General features: G+C 35.5%; 4 protein-coding genes across 4 annotated transcripts; 1 reads left to right on the forward strand and 3 right to left on the reverse strand.

Moving 5' to 3' along the window:
* Positions 1-204: 204 nt before the first annotated feature.
* Positions 205-2,109, reverse strand: LOC112525539 (bZIP transcription factor 60). Its single transcript, XM_025135707.1, has 3 exons — positions 1,607-2,109; positions 781-1,004; positions 205-698 (listed from the first exon to the last, which is right to left on the reverse strand). The coding sequence occupies exons 1-3, from the start codon at positions 2,011-2,013 to the stop codon at positions 463-465; spliced, it is 867 nt and encodes a 288-aa protein (XP_024991475.1). The 5' UTR covers positions 2,014-2,109; the 3' UTR covers positions 205-462.
* A 1,308-nt stretch (positions 2,110-3,417) lies between these two features.
* Positions 3,418-8,078, reverse strand: LOC112528143 (mitotic spindle checkpoint protein BUBR1-like). The gene is made up of 11 exons (XM_025139088.1): positions 7,815-8,078; positions 7,511-7,570; positions 6,931-7,075; positions 6,273-6,430; positions 5,351-5,432; positions 5,191-5,257; positions 5,053-5,107; positions 4,579-4,747; positions 4,392-4,474; positions 3,759-3,836; positions 3,418-3,682 (listed from the first exon to the last, which is right to left on the reverse strand). Exons 1-11 carry the CDS (start codon positions 8,024-8,026, stop codon positions 3,622-3,624), a joined length of 1,170 nt encoding a protein of 389 aa, XP_024994856.1. The 5' UTR covers positions 8,027-8,078; the 3' UTR covers positions 3,418-3,621.
* A 2,187-nt stretch (positions 8,079-10,265) lies between these two features.
* On the forward strand, positions 10,266-12,814 carry LOC112517008 (chlorophyll a-b binding protein 7, chloroplastic). Its single transcript, XM_025124301.1, has 6 exons — positions 10,266-10,430; positions 10,953-11,119; positions 11,315-11,461; positions 11,685-11,817; positions 12,156-12,248; positions 12,404-12,814. Exons 1-6 carry the CDS (start codon positions 10,323-10,325, stop codon positions 12,710-12,712), a joined length of 957 nt encoding a protein of 318 aa, XP_024980069.1. The 5' UTR covers positions 10,266-10,322; the 3' UTR covers positions 12,713-12,814.
* A 1,244-nt stretch (positions 12,815-14,058) lies between these two features.
* On the reverse strand, positions 14,059-15,020 carry LOC112507284. Its single transcript, XM_025111808.1, has 2 exons — positions 14,654-15,020; positions 14,059-14,572 (listed from the first exon to the last, which is right to left on the reverse strand). The coding sequence occupies exons 1-2, from the start codon at positions 15,018-15,020 to the stop codon at positions 14,088-14,090; spliced, it is 852 nt and encodes a 283-aa protein (XP_024967576.1). The 3' UTR covers positions 14,059-14,087.
* Positions 15,021-16,674: the final 1,654 nt, after the last annotated feature.

Consider the following 16,674-nt stretch of genomic DNA (forward strand, 5'->3'; position numbering starts at 1 on the left):
TATATTGAGACAATCTGAGAAAAAATAAATGCATAAATATATAAGAAGATATCAATACATCATATAAATAATCGAGAAACAAGCTTATTAAGCATACATTGGTTATTTAAGAGGAGAGCAAGGGGGTGTCGGATATCCAAAGGGAATATGCTTCCACCGTTGTATTTCTTCTTGTTGCCCTTTCATTTCAATGTAATACTCATCGGTTGCAAGATCACTTGCCATTGTTCTCCAATACCCCCGAGATTAGTTACAAACCGGTGAGGACACCATGGTTAACAAAAAAAAAAAAACGGATCCGCCTTATCTTGTTATGCAAAATGTTTAACATAAATAACCACCATCCAGAAACAAGAAAATAAAGAGAGTAGAAGATTAAACATAACAATAACACCTAGCTACTACGCATGGTCTAATATTTATTATCTATCCAACAAGAATATATGACAAAAACAAAATGAGTCAAAAAACCAACCCTATCATGTTAATTGGCATCCTTATCCTCGATCGTGATGCTTTGTATCCTTTGCCCACCAAAAGTCTACACCTTCTTTGACTTCCCAGCTTCACCAGAACCAGACTTTTTAGACTTGGTACTTTTTCTCCTCTCACTTGTAGGAGTAGACTTGGGTGGTGGTGAAGGACGAGCTGACAAACATTGCCTATCAACCAAAGCAGGGAACCCAACAGCAGGGATTCTGCAACAATTTCATCAACATAGAACATATACATTACAAGAATGAAGGCAAAAATTGGCAAATCTGGATAAATAACACATACCCAACAAGAGCACAGCAGACTCCTGCTTGGTCATGGAAGCATTGTATGCCTTATTACTATGCAACGAAAAGCGCAGTGCTTGATTCTCCGCCATAAAGCACTGGAGTAGTGACCCCAATCTCCTGCATTCCCCTTCATAGTACCTACTTTTCAACTCCAGATCTTTTACATACATCTTTTTCCTCTCTCGAGACTTTAGAGCTGCATCTTTATTCCTCAGTTGCCTGAAAACATATTATTATTTGTTATTTTAGAACAAATCATACTACAATGTGTAATGAAAAACTTAACATTCGATTTGGATTCGTTATTAACAAGTTTCTCAATTCAGATTTCATTATAATCACTAGGCTTTTTAAGTCACAGATTCAGTATAGACAGTAGGATGCTTCACTCAAAGAAATCATTATTCATAAACATCCCCATTACCCTCCAAAAGAAACCAATAAAATCAAATACTAATTCATGTGTGCCTTATCTACCTTCTTTCCAGTATTGGCGTCCACTTAATATCGTTAAGTGATGGGCAATTTAAACTCAACTACTTTACAACCGCATCATCAAAATCAACTCTAATACCACCTAATATCGTTAAACCGTAATAAGCTGAAAAATAACATGCGGCTCAGAATCCAATCAAGTATGGCAAGTCAAAATTCAAGCTATTTTTATGGGTATAGACTCACAATTCCAGCTAGGGAGTTGCAAGTATCAGAAAGGAAGATACATGAGCATTTGAACAAAAAAAAATGTCAATTACAGATAAACATCAAATAATTCAATAAAGAAAACTTGAAACTTAACCTATAATTCGAATATATTATACCTTTTCCTCTTTTTGGCAAGGGGGTCGTTGGGATCATCATCAGAATTCTGTTTTTCTTCCTTGTGATCGTCAACAGCTTCAATTTTTTGGTCATCAATGGCTTTATGAATATGCTCATCGATGGAATTATCACCATCAGAAACATCGACAACTTCACCGGATCTCTCCCCGTCTAAAGGCGAATCAAGCAAAATATCATGAAAAAAGCCATCTGGCGTCTCCTGAGCGGAATTGAAGGCATCTCCGGTAGGAATTTCGTCGTTATCTTTCAAAAGCAACTGCTCGACATCATGGAGCGAGAGCGGAAAGTGGTTGTCCCCATGATCTGGTGACGAAGTTGGAAGGATAGAGGATGAGTCGAAGAAAGTATCATCAAAAAGATCGTCCCAATCGATTTGATCTTCCATAAAAAGAAATACAGATAGGTGGTTTGGGATTGATCATTCAGGAGAAGATTTATGCAGATTAAAGAACGAACGAACGGAGGATGGAAAGTTCTAGGAAAAACATGTATCAATCTTATTCACCAAGGAAGTGCTTCGTCATTCAACCAATCAGATTTCGCCATTTCATTAAACTATAATTTTGGTCCTTGAGCTTTAATGAAATATCTAAAACTGGTACCTAAGCATTTTGTTCTCATACTACCTCTATTGGAGACATTCTTTGTCCTTTTTTTTATCTATTTCTTTTTTAAAAATTGACCTTATTAAAAAAAAAAAAAAATATATATATATATATATATATATATATATATATATATATATATATAGATATGCACATGCTAATGAAAGAAGCCGGAAAAAAAGTAATTATTAAAGTAGCCCGCACAGTAAAGGGTTTTAGAGACGAATCAGATATGTTTGGAGAAGCTATGTTGTCCAGGGGTGGGGATAGGGTTCACGAGAGATGTAAGAACGAAGCTATGTTATCTAAGGGTGGGGTGTCGGGATACCAAATGATTCTTTCTCCATATATTTTGAATTCATCAAAACACCAAAAAGATGCACATACAATTTTGTTTTTGGGATTTAAAAGATACAATTTTGACTACTGCTTTTACAATTATTAAACAAATACCACTTGTAACAAGCTAATTGACCATTGATGTTGGTAAGCTGGCCCTAAAACAAGGTTCCAACCCCAAGAAAGAAAACAAATCGTGGAAAAAACAAGATAGATGAATGGATTTCAATCCTAAAAAACAAACAAAACCCTTGTATGGAAAAGAGGTACGGGGGAGGGATAGCCGAAGAAGAGGAGAGAAAAAAGAAGGGGGGTGGGGGGTTAAACGCTAATCATATTTGTACATAAGCTATGTAAACTTGTACACCAACTTCTTTTGATATAATTAAGACAATTGACCTAGCAAAATTAGGGTTGTGGACTATTTTCAAAGCAAAATACATAACAACACAATGACTATTCTTTCAATTTTTGCAAAGGACCACTTTCTTTGTATTTTACAAGCCATCGGACCAAATTTGCAGTTTACCCTTATTTTAAATTGCTTTCATTTTAATGTTGGTTTTTCATTTTATATTCGATACAATGGGACTTCATTAAAAGGAACAAGAAAGAAGCAAAAAGACATTCTGGTTTCTTCTCATGCACAATATCAATAGCTGATACCTTCAACCCCAGGGAATGTAATTTCAGCCACATGAAAGACATACCTATAGTTCTCATCTCATACATAACAAGTAAGGAAAAAGACAGAATCAGTCCTTACATTATGACAAATGACAAATGACAAATGACAAATGACAAATGTAATCTAACATTTAGAGATATGTATAAATTTTCAACAATCTCTCATAAATGGAATAAAAGAACAAGAAACCAAAGAGTTAAAAGATGAGATAGCATACATACACCATCTCAACAAATTGTTGAGGAATGTGTTTCCTAATACACTCCATGTGTTCAATGTACGAGAATGTGACAAGTTGAATCAAGCTTTACAGAAACAAGCTGATCCAAATATGGATAGATAAATATAACATACATTGTAATCATCTGAGACTGCTAGGAGGAAAATGGCGTAATGGGTTTTCCCTCAGTAGTTCTGTTTCCCTGTTTCAAAACAAGAATCCAGTTAAACTTGTCGATTATCTAAAACTGAGTGCAAATGATTCTTGTTATTACTTACTTCTTAAGGTCGCTGCCATCCTTGTTCCTGAGCTGCAGAGCAGAGGAGCGTCCACCCTCACTGCTAACGTTATGAGGTCTGGAGAGTGGATAAAAAGGCGGTCGGTCAAGAGACTGATTTTTTCATCATAGTATTCAGCTTTCAGTTGCAAACTGATTGTTCTACTTGTAAAAACTAAAAATGATGAAAAGGACACTAGTTTTGCATACATGAGCAATACTGGACAGATGACACATTTTATAAAAGAGCAATCGTAAATGAAAAAGAAAAATGTAGCGTTATTTTACATTTCTGCAAGAAAACATCAAGCCAAGTGTGATTAATCATTCCATTCCAATATGATGCTCAAAGTCTAAGTCCATATTTGTTTAGGACAAGGCTTAAGCCACTCAATACTATTGACATATGGTAAAAAGACTACTAGACTTCGCATGAATGAGTGATTTGATGAAAGTGCCAACTATGGTGTGCTTTTCTTTTTTCTTGTCTTCATAATTTGCTTAATATTGCTCATTCTTTCAAACTATGGTGTTTCTTTTTTTGGTATTTAGCCTTGTTTGTGGGTGAGGATGGTATGATGCCTAACCATCATTAGCTAGCTATATCATAAGAGTACTAGTCTATCATACTCACTCTGAGCATTCTTCATCTACAAAGACTTCAATGCAGGGAGGGGCAGTAGCTCCACCAATTCTATGAACAGGTCTCTGGGGAATCTGAAATTTTAGGGAAAGGTTTGGCATGTGTCAAATAACATGATCAACTGACATATGGCCATAATTTTATAATTGGAATGTAGAGTTGTTAGATTGAATCGTACCTTATTTGATGTCCACATGGCAGGGATCGCATTGTTCTCTTTATTTCTCTCAGCTCGTGCTCCTAGAGTGTGCCAGGGTTTCAAGTCCGATTTCGGTGGTTCTGACTGGTGCATTGAGCTCCTAGCCATGGTGCTCGTCTCTTTAAAAACCTTGAGTGAAGCCCCAGGCCTACCAAAATGAAATCAAGTCAAGTTAGATTACCAAGAAAAAATACCACTGTATCGGTTCTCCACCTTGTATATGATGACGTTTAGCTATTACTATAATCAAAACAAAAAGATTTTTAATCACCAAAGAGAGGTTATATCAGCAAGTATGCTAACTAGGTTCAAAGTGTGCCAGCATCATGAATGACCTGCTCTAATACCATATTAAACCGCTCAGGTTACAATCGGTAACCATTGCCTAAGAGTGGACTTGGCCAGGATCAAATGTACTTATTTATCATATCACTCATGACTTCATTTACTTACCCGTCTTGCTTTGGTCTTTTCCTAGCAATGTCAGAACTTTCAAGAGTACGGTTTCCTGGCAGGTTAAGGCAATATATGAGTAAAAGTAACAGAATTTGAGGCATATTTTCCACACAGAACAGCACATATGAAGCTCACCACTGTCTTTCCGGGCCAAGATGGTTCCAAAGCTTCGTACAGGTTGACGAGTATCCATCAATTCCTCCTAGGGATTTCGAAAGATTAACATCAATACAAACAATTCATGCAAGAGCTCAAAGAACAAGAAAAACAGAAGAAACAAGATTCATTTACGTACTTCACTGGCTCTTGGTCTATTCATCGTCCGGGCAAAAAAACTCTTGTAAGCTGATTTTAGCTTCTCAATAGGTTGAGCATTCCTATTACAAAGAAAATTTGGTAAGAACTTGGTCAATTTTCTCATGAGATAAGTGTAGGAATGTAAAGTTTATAAAACTGTAATGGTGTGGTCATATTGCATCGTCATAATTACGCTGCAACAGAGTTCGTACTTCTTTTTCTATATCAAATATGATATCACATGTATATGTATATCAATTTGCTCCAATCACAAGTTTACAACAAAGACATATTATTTGATTAAAAAAAGCAACTAGCAAATCAATTTTTTCATCAAATGTAAACGCAATAACCAAATAACAAGACAAAGCAAAAAATAGAAAAAACAATAGATATAACTTTTAAGCATAGAGTAAATGGAACTTTCATATAATTTCAACACATGGTCTACGTCGTGTGGAACTATTTAACAAGAGCAATCTAGCGGAACCCATTTGACAGCATGGACACCCATATTACACCAAACCGAAAGGTAAAATGACATTAATTTGGTAAATAGAGGACCATGGATGGAAGGAGCAAGTATAATGGTAACAGAAACCTACATGTGAATTAGACTTGATACAAAGCATAGACATATGTGGTTCCATATTTGTCCCCTTAGAATAATCATATCTACAAAAATGTCTAAGCTATGCCTTATAAATTGCAATATATTGTGCAGCCCACTTGTACGTTTTTGTTGTCCTTAAACATCTAAATATACCATATGAAAAATAGAAGTTAGACCCATGTTGGTCATATATGCAAAAGCAAACAAGCATTAAAGTGTATGACATGCAAAAAGCATATGGTATGTAAACGATACAAAATGTGTAAAAGATTAAGATGTAAAAGACTACAAAGGCAGAAAAGCATACCTAGATATCCCAAGCTCGAATATGTCATTCGCAGTTCTGATCTTATTCTTTGACTCCAAATGGGAAGCATATGTTATGTAAAAGATAGAATGTGTCTCGCCGATTTTGTTTGTGTCAAGAAAACTATAAACAACTTCAGCATCGTCGCAGTTTTCAGCCTGCAATGAAATTTTGAATTATTACCATACACAAACTGCCAAGACACAGAACCATGGGCGGACCTACATAGGTGCCATGGGTGGCACGTGCCACCGTATCGTTTCTCCGCCGAAGGGTAAAAAATTTAGGTTTCGTGTACGGTGCAACCGTATTAATTTGTTGTGTGCCACCGTATGTATTTTGAAACTACAATGAGAACAAGTTTTATTTGGTAGAGTTGGTTTTCAAGGCTTTTATTCTACCCCACACCCAAGTCCGAATCATGTTAGTGTCATTTTCTTAGTCAAACGGTGCCACCGTTTGAAAAAAATTTCGTATATTTGTTTATTATAGTCAAACGGTGTCACCGTTTGAAAAAAAATTTCCTATATTTTTTTCTTATGGTCAAATGGTGCTACCGTTTAAAAAAATTTCTGGGTCCATCCCCGCACAGAACAGCAAGAATTGAAGTGTGCTTTACAATGATAGGGTAACACGATTGAGTTATATAAGAACTCACATATTCCAACCACACTTTAAGATAACGAAGATCGTTCTTATAGTGCTCCTCATGCCAAAAGGTTCGCACACATTGTTCAAAAATGACCACCAATCCTGAGCAGTCTCCACCAGGAGGAAAAGCATCTTGAATCCACTTGATACAGCTATACATAGTACGAGAAAGGTTATAGTATTTATGGGAGTTAGGCAACTTCCACATCCCAACAAAAGATACAATTGTAAAGAACTCTGAAATTCAATTCCAAGCAACTAGCCAGACTTCCCAATCCTAAAGGATGAATTTACCTGACCAACTTTTGAGGAACTTTTGGGGTTTGTTATAGAAAATGACAAAACAAATGCTTTAGAAGAAGTTGGTAAGTTTTTCTTCCCTTCCTACCTGGTATAGGCTTCATTGCAGGAAAGCACAATCGCTACAATTTGTTTCGCACCCAGGAGAGGGAACGGTTACCAATGATGCAAGAGTTCATGACGCAAGACTAAAAACTCACGGTAGAATGGGGAAAGAAGAGAAAAAGGATACAACGTAAGCAATGATTTTGGAGTTGTTAAGAGAAATCAGAGTACAAAGAACTTACTCAAGCCATGGTTGTAGAGGATCTTCACCTTCATACTCATCAATGGCTTTAATGAGCTTTCTAATAACATTAAAAAACAATAAGACAAAGATAATCATGAACAAGATTTAACGATAAATAGAACAATGAATAACTCGATTTCTCATATCAGACCAGGAACCCTGTTGTAACTTTCCTTTGCTCGTCTACTTGGTTTTATATCAATTTCGTCTTCGAAAATCGCAGTTTTCTTATAGTTTGCTCATATGAGTAAAAGAAATCAGATGTTACATAATAAAGATTGAGGATTAGAAAGAATTGAGACCTTCGGGTGTCAATCAGAGAGTTTCGGATTTGAATATCGGCATGGGATTTGAGGGAATCGTTGAGGAGTTTTACATTGCGGCCTCTCTTCAATGGTCTTACATTTTCTTTGAAGAGCTCCCATTCGTTGCCGGTTACTTGTTTAGAGGCTAAGAACTCCGTCTCTGGATCCATAAACAACGGCATGGTGATGGTGGGAACATTCTCCTCCATTGCTAAGAAATTTGAAATTGAAAACCCTAGAGTATTACCTCTGAGTGTGCGAGTGAGTGACGAAGATGACTTTTTTCAAAATTTGAAATGATGGCAACGGTAAAGAGCTTAGACCAAACAAGCCCGATTTATTTATTTATTCGTTTTATATTTTATTACCATTTTGGTTTTATTTTACTAGTAAGCTGACCGTAGTCATCTCGATCAAAGGGAAGTTTTTGCTTAACATGAGCTAGACCAACAACTAACTATTTTACGTTTTGTACGACACGGAACAAAGATAAGAATTGAGACATGATAGAGCAGAAAATATGATTTTTTGTTATATTAAAATAGGTAGAGCAATATGGGATAAGAATGAGACAAAAACTAAAATATTACTAATTAACCTCCGTTTGATATATATATATATATATATATATATATATATCTTTAACATGGTATTTGTTTTCCTGGTCAATAGTCATCACTCTAGTTGCGGCTGCTGCCATCATCGGCCACCCCCACCACCTTCACAACCACCATTGACCATCATCTATCACCACCTCTACAACCACGATCGGCCACCGACCACCACCATCTGTCGCCACTACCACTGTTGGGTTCATCTCCACTTTCTCTTCTACTACAACAACCTCCTCCACCACCTCCACAACCGTCGTCAGCTACCGACCACCACCGGTTATTACCACTACTACTGTTGGCCACCTCCACCTTATCCTCTACTACAACCTCCTCCACTTTCTCCTCTACTGCAACCTCTTCCACCACTTCCACAATCATCGTCGGCCACTGATCAACACCGTTCATCGCCACCACCATGACCCACCTTAGCTCCACCACGACAACCATCACCAACTACCACTACCACTACCACTACCACTACCACCATCATCCATCACTATTGGCTACCCCTACCATTATCTACCATATTCACGTCTTCCACAACCACCATCGTCCATCTCCATCACCACTAGTATGGTTGGCCACTTCCACCTCCACCATTGCCCACCATGACACCTACCTCCACCACATAGACCACAACTACCTCCTCCTCCACCGTCGACCGTCACCATCACTACTATCCACCATCTTCACGTCCTCCACAACCACCATCGTCTACCAATTACCAATGATTCTACTTCCACAAACAACCATTGTTGTTGCAACAATTTTCATCATGCCTTCACCAATTGATAAGGATCTTGTAAACCGAATGAAACATAATTTCTTTTTTGTATAAATCGGGTTTTTTTTCAAATTACCATCAATTATATAAAAAAAAATTATTCAAATTTGGTACTATTTTATATTTATGTATATAAAAATTGTGTAAAAATATTTATAAATTATATTATTTACTTTATTTGTGTTAATTATAACTATTATATGATATATAAAATCACAAAATAACTTTTGAGAGCAACTTGTCTAGCAGTTCTAGTCGTACCAAACACGATATAGACACTTGTTCTCTCATGTACATGCCTAGTCGTACTAAACACCAGACAGACACTTGTTTTGTCCAGTTTGTCTCGTTCAGGCCTACCGTCTTGTTCAGTTCTGTCTTATCCAATCATGTTTGCGTACCAACCAAAATGTCAATTATGTTTTTTTTTGTTTTTTTGTCCATCATGATGTAGTCGTATCCCCCACACAATGTAGCTAAGTGCAAAATTTAAATAGATACCTAGTACAAATAGATTTTTACCAAATAAAATATATATGTTGATCCATTTTACATTTTGATATATGGAAGAGTAAACTATAGAAACAGTCATTGTGATATACATTTTGTTGTGAAAATAGTCTCTATCTCTAACTCAACTAGTTAAAATGTGGATGGTTGAAGTAGGGGTATACAAAAACTTAATTAACTTGCCTATCCAACACGAACCGATTGGTAATTAATCGAGTTGTAATATTTTCAATTGCGTTGAAACTGCGTTCGAGCTTTTTGAACCCAACTCAACCCAACCGATGAACCGGATATGTGTTCTATATCATGGATTTAATATGATTGTTAACTCCTTAATTAATATATACATTAAATCAACCATAATTAGATTAATTCAAAAATCATATAACAATTTTAACCATGGCTTTACTTTCTTTTATGAACCTTAAACTTTTATAAAAGTTTTCTTTTTGTTTAAATTTTTCATCTGGTATATTAAAATCACATTTTATCTGTTGTCATGAATTTAAAAAAGAAAACTTTTAAAAGCAGAAAATAATAAATAAAAAAATATGCATCGCTCGCAGCTGAGCTTGGTATCCAGATGGTGTGGCAAATATGATTCTTCACCTCTCCACCTCCCCTTCCTTAACTGGGCTTCACGCCGGACCCTCACTCCGGCCTGCCAAATCACCCGATTCTCGCTGCCGAGCTTCATGGCAAGAGGTACCTCTTTTGCTCTATATATTCCTCTCTTATCTTCAGGATTTATTCTCAGCTTCTATATTGGATTTAATCTATCATCAACAAACTGCCGATCATAATCCTATGCCCTACGCACACCATCTGAGATCTGCAGATACAGAAACACCATGACTTGTATGCTAAAGAAAGCATGCTACAATGGCCTATTGGTACACTAACACTGGTTTCTTCTTTTCAAGTAGACGCCTGATGAGCAATAATCAGGAATATATTGTTAGCAAGTCTCCAAGAAAGCTTAATATAAGCATGTCCATTGCTATTAATAAATTATTTGAGCCTAATATGTGTTGCTTTCTGATTCGAACTTATATTCTTGTCATTTCTTTTGGTACCAATTTTACAGTTCTGTTATAATGTTTCTTTTGTGTTTATTTTATAAGGAAAGATGCTGCAGTTACTCCAATTTTTTTTTTTTTTATTTATAACTTTTCTTGTATGTTAATGAGTTTAATCAACAAAAGGTCCTGAATTTTTGTCAAATAGCTTGCTGGGGTATTAGTTTTCTCAGCGATTCCTTTCACTGCGGTTAAAGCTATCGCCAACAGTCCCCTTGGGGAGACGCTGCAGCGGAGAATGGAGGACAAAAAGAAAGTTGCTGTTAAGAATGCTTCACTCAATAAAACATTGGCACAAAAGGCAAAAAAGGATAGGTAATCTTTTTCACTTTTCCTCTTTAATGTGTTTGAAATTGCACTTATTGCCACTTGAATTGATTCATACCATCATGTTACAGAGACCAATTTTCTTAAGCCACAATATAACCCTGAAGCACAATAGGAGTATCAGAAAACCATTACCATATATTTGATATATAAGTTTTAAAATCCTTCATCTAAATTTTACAGCCTTTGGTACGGAGAAGAGAGGCCTCGCTGGCTTGGCCCGATCCCATTTGAATATCCTACCTATCTTGATGGTGAACTACCCGGGGATTATGGCTTTGATATTGCAGGTCTGAGCAAAGATCCTGCGTCTTCCAAGAGATACTACAAGTAAATTCTCCTTGCTTTTGTGTTGTATCAATCTATGCTTGAGTAATAGCCATCATCTAGTTGGTGGTGTCAAAGATTTCCCTCATTCCATGGTTACACTCCTGATCTATCTGTAATGTTCATATGAGGGTGGGTATTGCAACACATATGACCAAATACAATGTTGGAAGCATTTCGTGTTATGACATCATACATGTACTATTGCATTTGTTTGTTTTTGCAGTTTTGAAATATTGCATGCACGTTGGGCTATGCTTGGCGCATTTGGTGCCTTAATTCCAGAGTTATTAGACCTTGTAGGTGCTTTCCATTTTGTGGAACCTGTTTGGTGGCGAGTTGGATACTCAAAGCTTCAGGTAGTATTTCATATCCCTTGTGAAACATCCTATATCATATCTAACTGCCAGATGCAGTCAGGAATGCGTAATTCCACACCATAAGGTATGGCAGCCATATGTATTCTGTCACGGGATCCTTTCATCTCTGAGCTCCAATTAACACCCTTATTATAATCCCAAATAGAACATATGATCTCTGCCACAGAAGATTTATGGCATGAATGATGAAACAGAGTAACAAAGTCTGTTTTGGAGACTCGTGAAGCAAAGACTTAATTAAAAATGAATCTAATAGGTTATTATTTGCCAATTTCTTGTATAATCATGAGTAAATGCCATTTTTTCATACTTGGTAGGGTGAGACACTGGATTATCTTGGTATCCCGGGGCTCCATTTTGCTGGGAGTCAAGGAGTGATTGTCATAGCTATCTGCCAAGCTCTTCTCATGGTAACCCCTTCATCTTTATGTATAACTTTCCCTATTCCATGATGTCTCTTATCAATCAAATTTTCCTTTTTACTTTTTTTGAAGGTGTATGATGTTAGCATATGGCATGTATTAGAATGAATAGTTTGTAGGTTCTCAAGTGTTGTGATGTGCAGGTTGGGCCTGAATATGCAAGATACTGTGGGATAGAGGCACTTGAGCCTTTAGGAATATATCTGCCTGGTGACATTAATTATCCAGGCGGGGTCCTCTTTGATCCGTTGAATCTTTCTGGAGATCCAGTTGCTTTTCAGGAACTGAAGGTGAAAGAGATAAAAAATGGGCGTCTCGCGATGATTGCGTGGCTAGGCTTCTACGGTCAAGCGGCTTTGACTGGTAAAGGACCTGTGGAGAACCTTGTTGACCACATTTCAGATCCGTTGCATAATAACATAATATTTATGCTTGGATCGCTGTATGAGTAACACAAGAACGGGTAGCCATTAATATTGTGCTGTAAAGTTTTGTACATTTGTAGGGCTGTTTTGATTCAACTGCAAATGAGAATTTCAAAGATGTTAGTTTGAGTTTGTGTACGATTTACAAGTTTAATTGTGAAATCCAAAAGTTAAAGCAAGAAGAATAAATTAGAGGTAAGCTATTATTATTATTATAAGGCAAAAGTGATGGTGTGCATATTGTAAACCATCTGGAAATGGTTTTTGTATTTTTATTTCATTTCGAATACCAACCAATCCTTGAAACCAGTCCTTTAATTAATCACTCATGAAAATGGCTGAAAAGAATACATATATACAACTGAACATGCATTAATTAAGTGATGTGATTTGGCAACACCAAACTAAAAGAGAGGTATATATGATTAAGCTTCAAATATCATATCTTGTATAATGCTTACGCCTTGCAGTACAGAAACAGCTGTGAGGCATGTATAAGTTATTTTATATGTTATAGTTGTAGGTATAGATATATACAACTAGATATAGATATAGATACAAGAGAAATATAATTAATAAGCGTTTAATGTGTGTTTTACTTTGATATTGGACAAACCATTCATTAATTCATCATTGTCCCAATTCTATATATGCTCACAATTGATCTACACAAAAAACTAACGGTATACAAGAACACACAATTTCACAAACCCAATTCAAAAGAAAACAAAGAAAAAGTGCACGGGGTATATATATTTTATATATAATATAAACTCAGGATTAATTTGCATTCATAAAAACTATATATGGTTATACTTATATATAACTCAAGTTTTATAACTCCATGGCCATCCAACCATAATGATCATCTCTGCTCCTGCAAGTAACGGAATATACTTCCAATTAATTAACGGTGAATTAATCATATAATATTTTAACCAAAAACAAAAGCAAGAGACATGATTCATTAATCTATTTATTTAATTTACAAACAAATTAAACCAATCTTAACTGAATGTAGCGAAATGAAATCCAAGGGATAATTAATTGCCAGTTTTTATTAAGTTGTAGTATTTCTTAGAATAAGAATCTTCTAATTAAATATTTATATGAATCATATAAATTCATACCAAAATAATATATAGATGGCTTATATAAATTCAAACTATTACAGAATTGAAATCCATACCACAATGTAATTTAATAGATGGATGATATAAACATTAATATAATACATTAACTGACTTCTTTCAATTTACAAATACAACCTTTTTCTTGCCCAGATAATTGCATGCATATATATATATATATATATATATATATATATATATATAAACAAGAAACGTCATTATATCATATTATATGGATATGATAGAATCCTTAATTAATTTTAATAGGTAGGCTATATTCTTGGGGTTCTGTTACGGCCACCAGTACTCCTTGCCACGTCCTGAACCAGAGCCTCTCCAACCCCTTCTCCGATCCCGTCAATCAGGCCCCCGATGAACTCAGCAACAGCTTGTGAAGCAAACCGCATGGCTGGTCCTAGAATGCTCGCCTTCTCTGAGTTCTTGATGCCATTCACTTTAAGCCCGTTGATCAGGTCCTTAGCACACACTGCATGAAGATGATAGTCACAAACCTTGCAGCTGTAAAGACGGCCAGATCTTTTTCTATTACAGTATCTGCAGATAAAGTTGAGTTGATCATCGGAGGAGGCTAATGATGGCAAGAGGTACAAGGGGTGGTTGTGAAGAGATGGGTAGTTGATTTGGTCAGAAAGCATGGCACAACATGGGTGCATCTGGAAATGGCAGAAGCTGCATCTGAACGTAAACCCTCTTGTGGATTTTCCACAAACGTTACACGTTGGCCATCGAATCCCACCTTCATCAAACATCAGCATCATATACAGAATTCATCAAGAACATCATACATGTTGCATGCATATGAATTAATAATATTTACCTGTTTTGGGCTTAGAATGGAAGACAAGCTGATGCTGGAGATGAAGGGGATGAGCTTTAAGAAATGGAGGAGATAAAGCACAGAAATCATGCAGCTGGAAATCGCATTTCTGACAGGCGAATCTTTTGCCGGCGCCACGTTCTTTGCAGCCGGAGCAGGTGAAAGCCTCCTGCAGGTTAACCAGTGAGATGGGGTGGTGGGGATGAGTGAAATGGTTCATCTGTTCTTCAAAGAGAGACTGATCAGGAGAAGTGGGAAACTCAATGGACAAAGACTTTCTTGGAGGTACTGCATTAGTAACTCTGAATGGATCAGAGTTTGTAGGTTGGAATGTTTGAGATCTTCTGAAAGAGCTTCTTTTGTTCATCTTTGTGTGTGTGCTTGATTCATTATTTTAGGGAAATGGAGAGAAGAATATATATATATTTATGGTGGTGAGAAAATTATTAAAGTTGAGGAGTGTTAATTTAAAAAATGATGCATGCAGCTTTCATCAATTTTGGATTGGATTGGATTGGTCAAATTAAGGTCAAACATAGAGTTTGGGTATACTTAATTACTTTGTTACTTCATAATTATGTATTTGTGAGAAATTAAGTTAAGTTGTGGGGTCCAAGAGGGTGTGTATTTTCAAGGGTGAAGGACTGTTTTGGAATAAAGCTAAAGTACATGCACCATGACTTTCTTCCCCTCTTTTTCCTTTTTAGATAATGTCTACTTTGCCCCTTCCACAAAAACCCTTTTTTCATTATGACACTATCTTTTGGATAAAATTTGCAATTAAATAGAAATGAAACTGTGTTGTCTGTCTGGTCATGCATTCTAACGTTTTCATTCAAAAATTAAGAAAACAAAAAGGATTAAATTATACATCAATCGATCCATGAATGGAAGGTAGCTTAGTAGTTGCAATTACCAATTAGTTGAGGGGGTAAAGAAGCAAGTAGCAGGTGTTGAAGTAGAATTATCTTGACTTTAACCATTATTTGTTTAATTAAGCAAATGATCGATGTGATCAATTAATGAATGATGCTCTTGGTTGATTTAATAACGTGGGAATCAAATCATATAGACATCAAGGCTTTGATTTCAAAAAGTTGTTCCTTTTCCTTAACGTGAAAGTTATCTATAAATTAACAAAGTACATATCCAAATTTTATAAATAAAAAAAACTCAAACAATTAATAACACTAATTGAATTAAAAATGCTGTTATTCGAGTTGAGCAATCAAGAAATAGTTGCATTCAATTCATATCGATCTACAACTTCCTTTTACTTATTTTAAATTAAGGGTAAAGTTACTTCAATCATATTCATCAAATAATTTGGATTTCCGACCAAGAATCAAATATGGACTCCCTATTTTCTTTGTATGAGCTGTAAAGAAATTCAAGAATATCGGCTATTTTCTAGACTTGTAGACTTCACCAACCTCTATTCCGCTGGATTCAATCATTTACTATTTTGTGATTTCATTTTATAATTAAAATGCATGAATGAATCGTATTTACTTGACATGCAATTTTTTTGTAAATTATTCCATACACGGGAATATATATATATATGTACGCACAATATACATATATATATATATAATAATATGTGTTTATGTTATATTCTGTCGCAAGTGTAAGAAAATTACAACCCCTAATGGTATTGCCATTACATTACCATCACTATTTGTTTGGTGTTATCAACTTTCATCATCACTAAATAAATTGAGAAGCTATAATAGCATATCGAAATTCAGATTTGAGTTTTAATGGCTGATTAATAATGATAAAACAAAAAAAAACATAAATCATTAGAATTGGAACTTGCTTACTAGCGTTTTGTAGGATATATGTAGGCTATGTTTGACAAACTAAGCTGATGAACAAATTATATTTAACAAAAACTAATTAATAATCATGCATCTTGAAAAATTAGTCAATTACAATATTTAATAATATAATATATTAATACAAACAAGATAATAAATAAAACTTAAAAGAATATAATATTTTATTTAACAAAAAAA

This window comes from Cynara cardunculus (assembly GCF_001531365.2).
Source record: "Cynara cardunculus var. scolymus isolate 2C chromosome LG 1, CcrdV1, whole genome shotgun sequence".
NCBI classification, from domain to species: Eukaryota; Viridiplantae; Streptophyta; class Magnoliopsida; order Asterales; family Asteraceae; genus Cynara; species Cynara cardunculus.

Excerpts from the sequence above, each read along its gene's own strand:
- LOC112525539 (XM_025135707.1), bottom strand. The coding sequence starts at position 2,013 with ATGGAAGATCAAATCGATTGGGACGATCTTTTTGATGATACTTTCTTC. Across the intron at positions 1,005-1,606 it reads CTTGCCAAAAAGAGGAAAAG|GCAACTGAGGAATAAAGATG; the intron begins GTATAATATATT and ends ATATGTTTTCAG. Across the intron at positions 699-780 it reads GTCTGCTGTGCTCTTGTTGG|AATCCCTGCTGTTGGGTTCC; the intron begins GTATGTGTTATT and ends AAATTGTTGCAG.
- LOC112528143 (XM_025139088.1), bottom strand. The coding sequence starts at position 8,026 with ATGGAGGAGAATGTTCCCACCATCACCATGCCGTTGTTTATGGATCCA. Across the intron at positions 5,108-5,190 it reads CTTGGCCCGGAAAGACAGTG|GAAACCGTACTCTTGAAAGT; the intron begins GTGAGCTTCATA and ends TTAACCTGCCAG. Across the intron at positions 4,475-4,578 it reads CCATGTGGACATCAAATAAG|ATTCCCCAGAGACCTGTTCA; the intron begins GTACGATTCAAT and ends CTAAAATTTCAG.
- LOC112517008 (XM_025124301.1), top strand. The coding sequence starts at position 10,323 with ATGATTCTTCACCTCTCCACCTCCCCTTCCTTAACTGGGCTTCACGCC. Across the intron at positions 11,462-11,684 it reads TCTTCCAAGAGATACTACAA|TTTTGAAATATTGCATGCAC; the intron begins GTAAATTCTCCT and ends TTGTTTTTGCAG. Across the intron at positions 11,818-12,155 it reads TTGGATACTCAAAGCTTCAG|GGTGAGACACTGGATTATCT; the intron begins GTAGTATTTCAT and ends CATACTTGGTAG.
- LOC112507284 (XM_025111808.1), bottom strand. The coding sequence starts at position 15,020 with ATGAACAAAAGAAGCTCTTTCAGAAGATCTCAAACATTCCAACCTACA. Across the intron at positions 14,573-14,653 it reads CCATTCTAAGCCCAAAACAG|GTGGGATTCGATGGCCAACG; the intron begins GTAAATATTATT and ends TGTTTGATGAAG.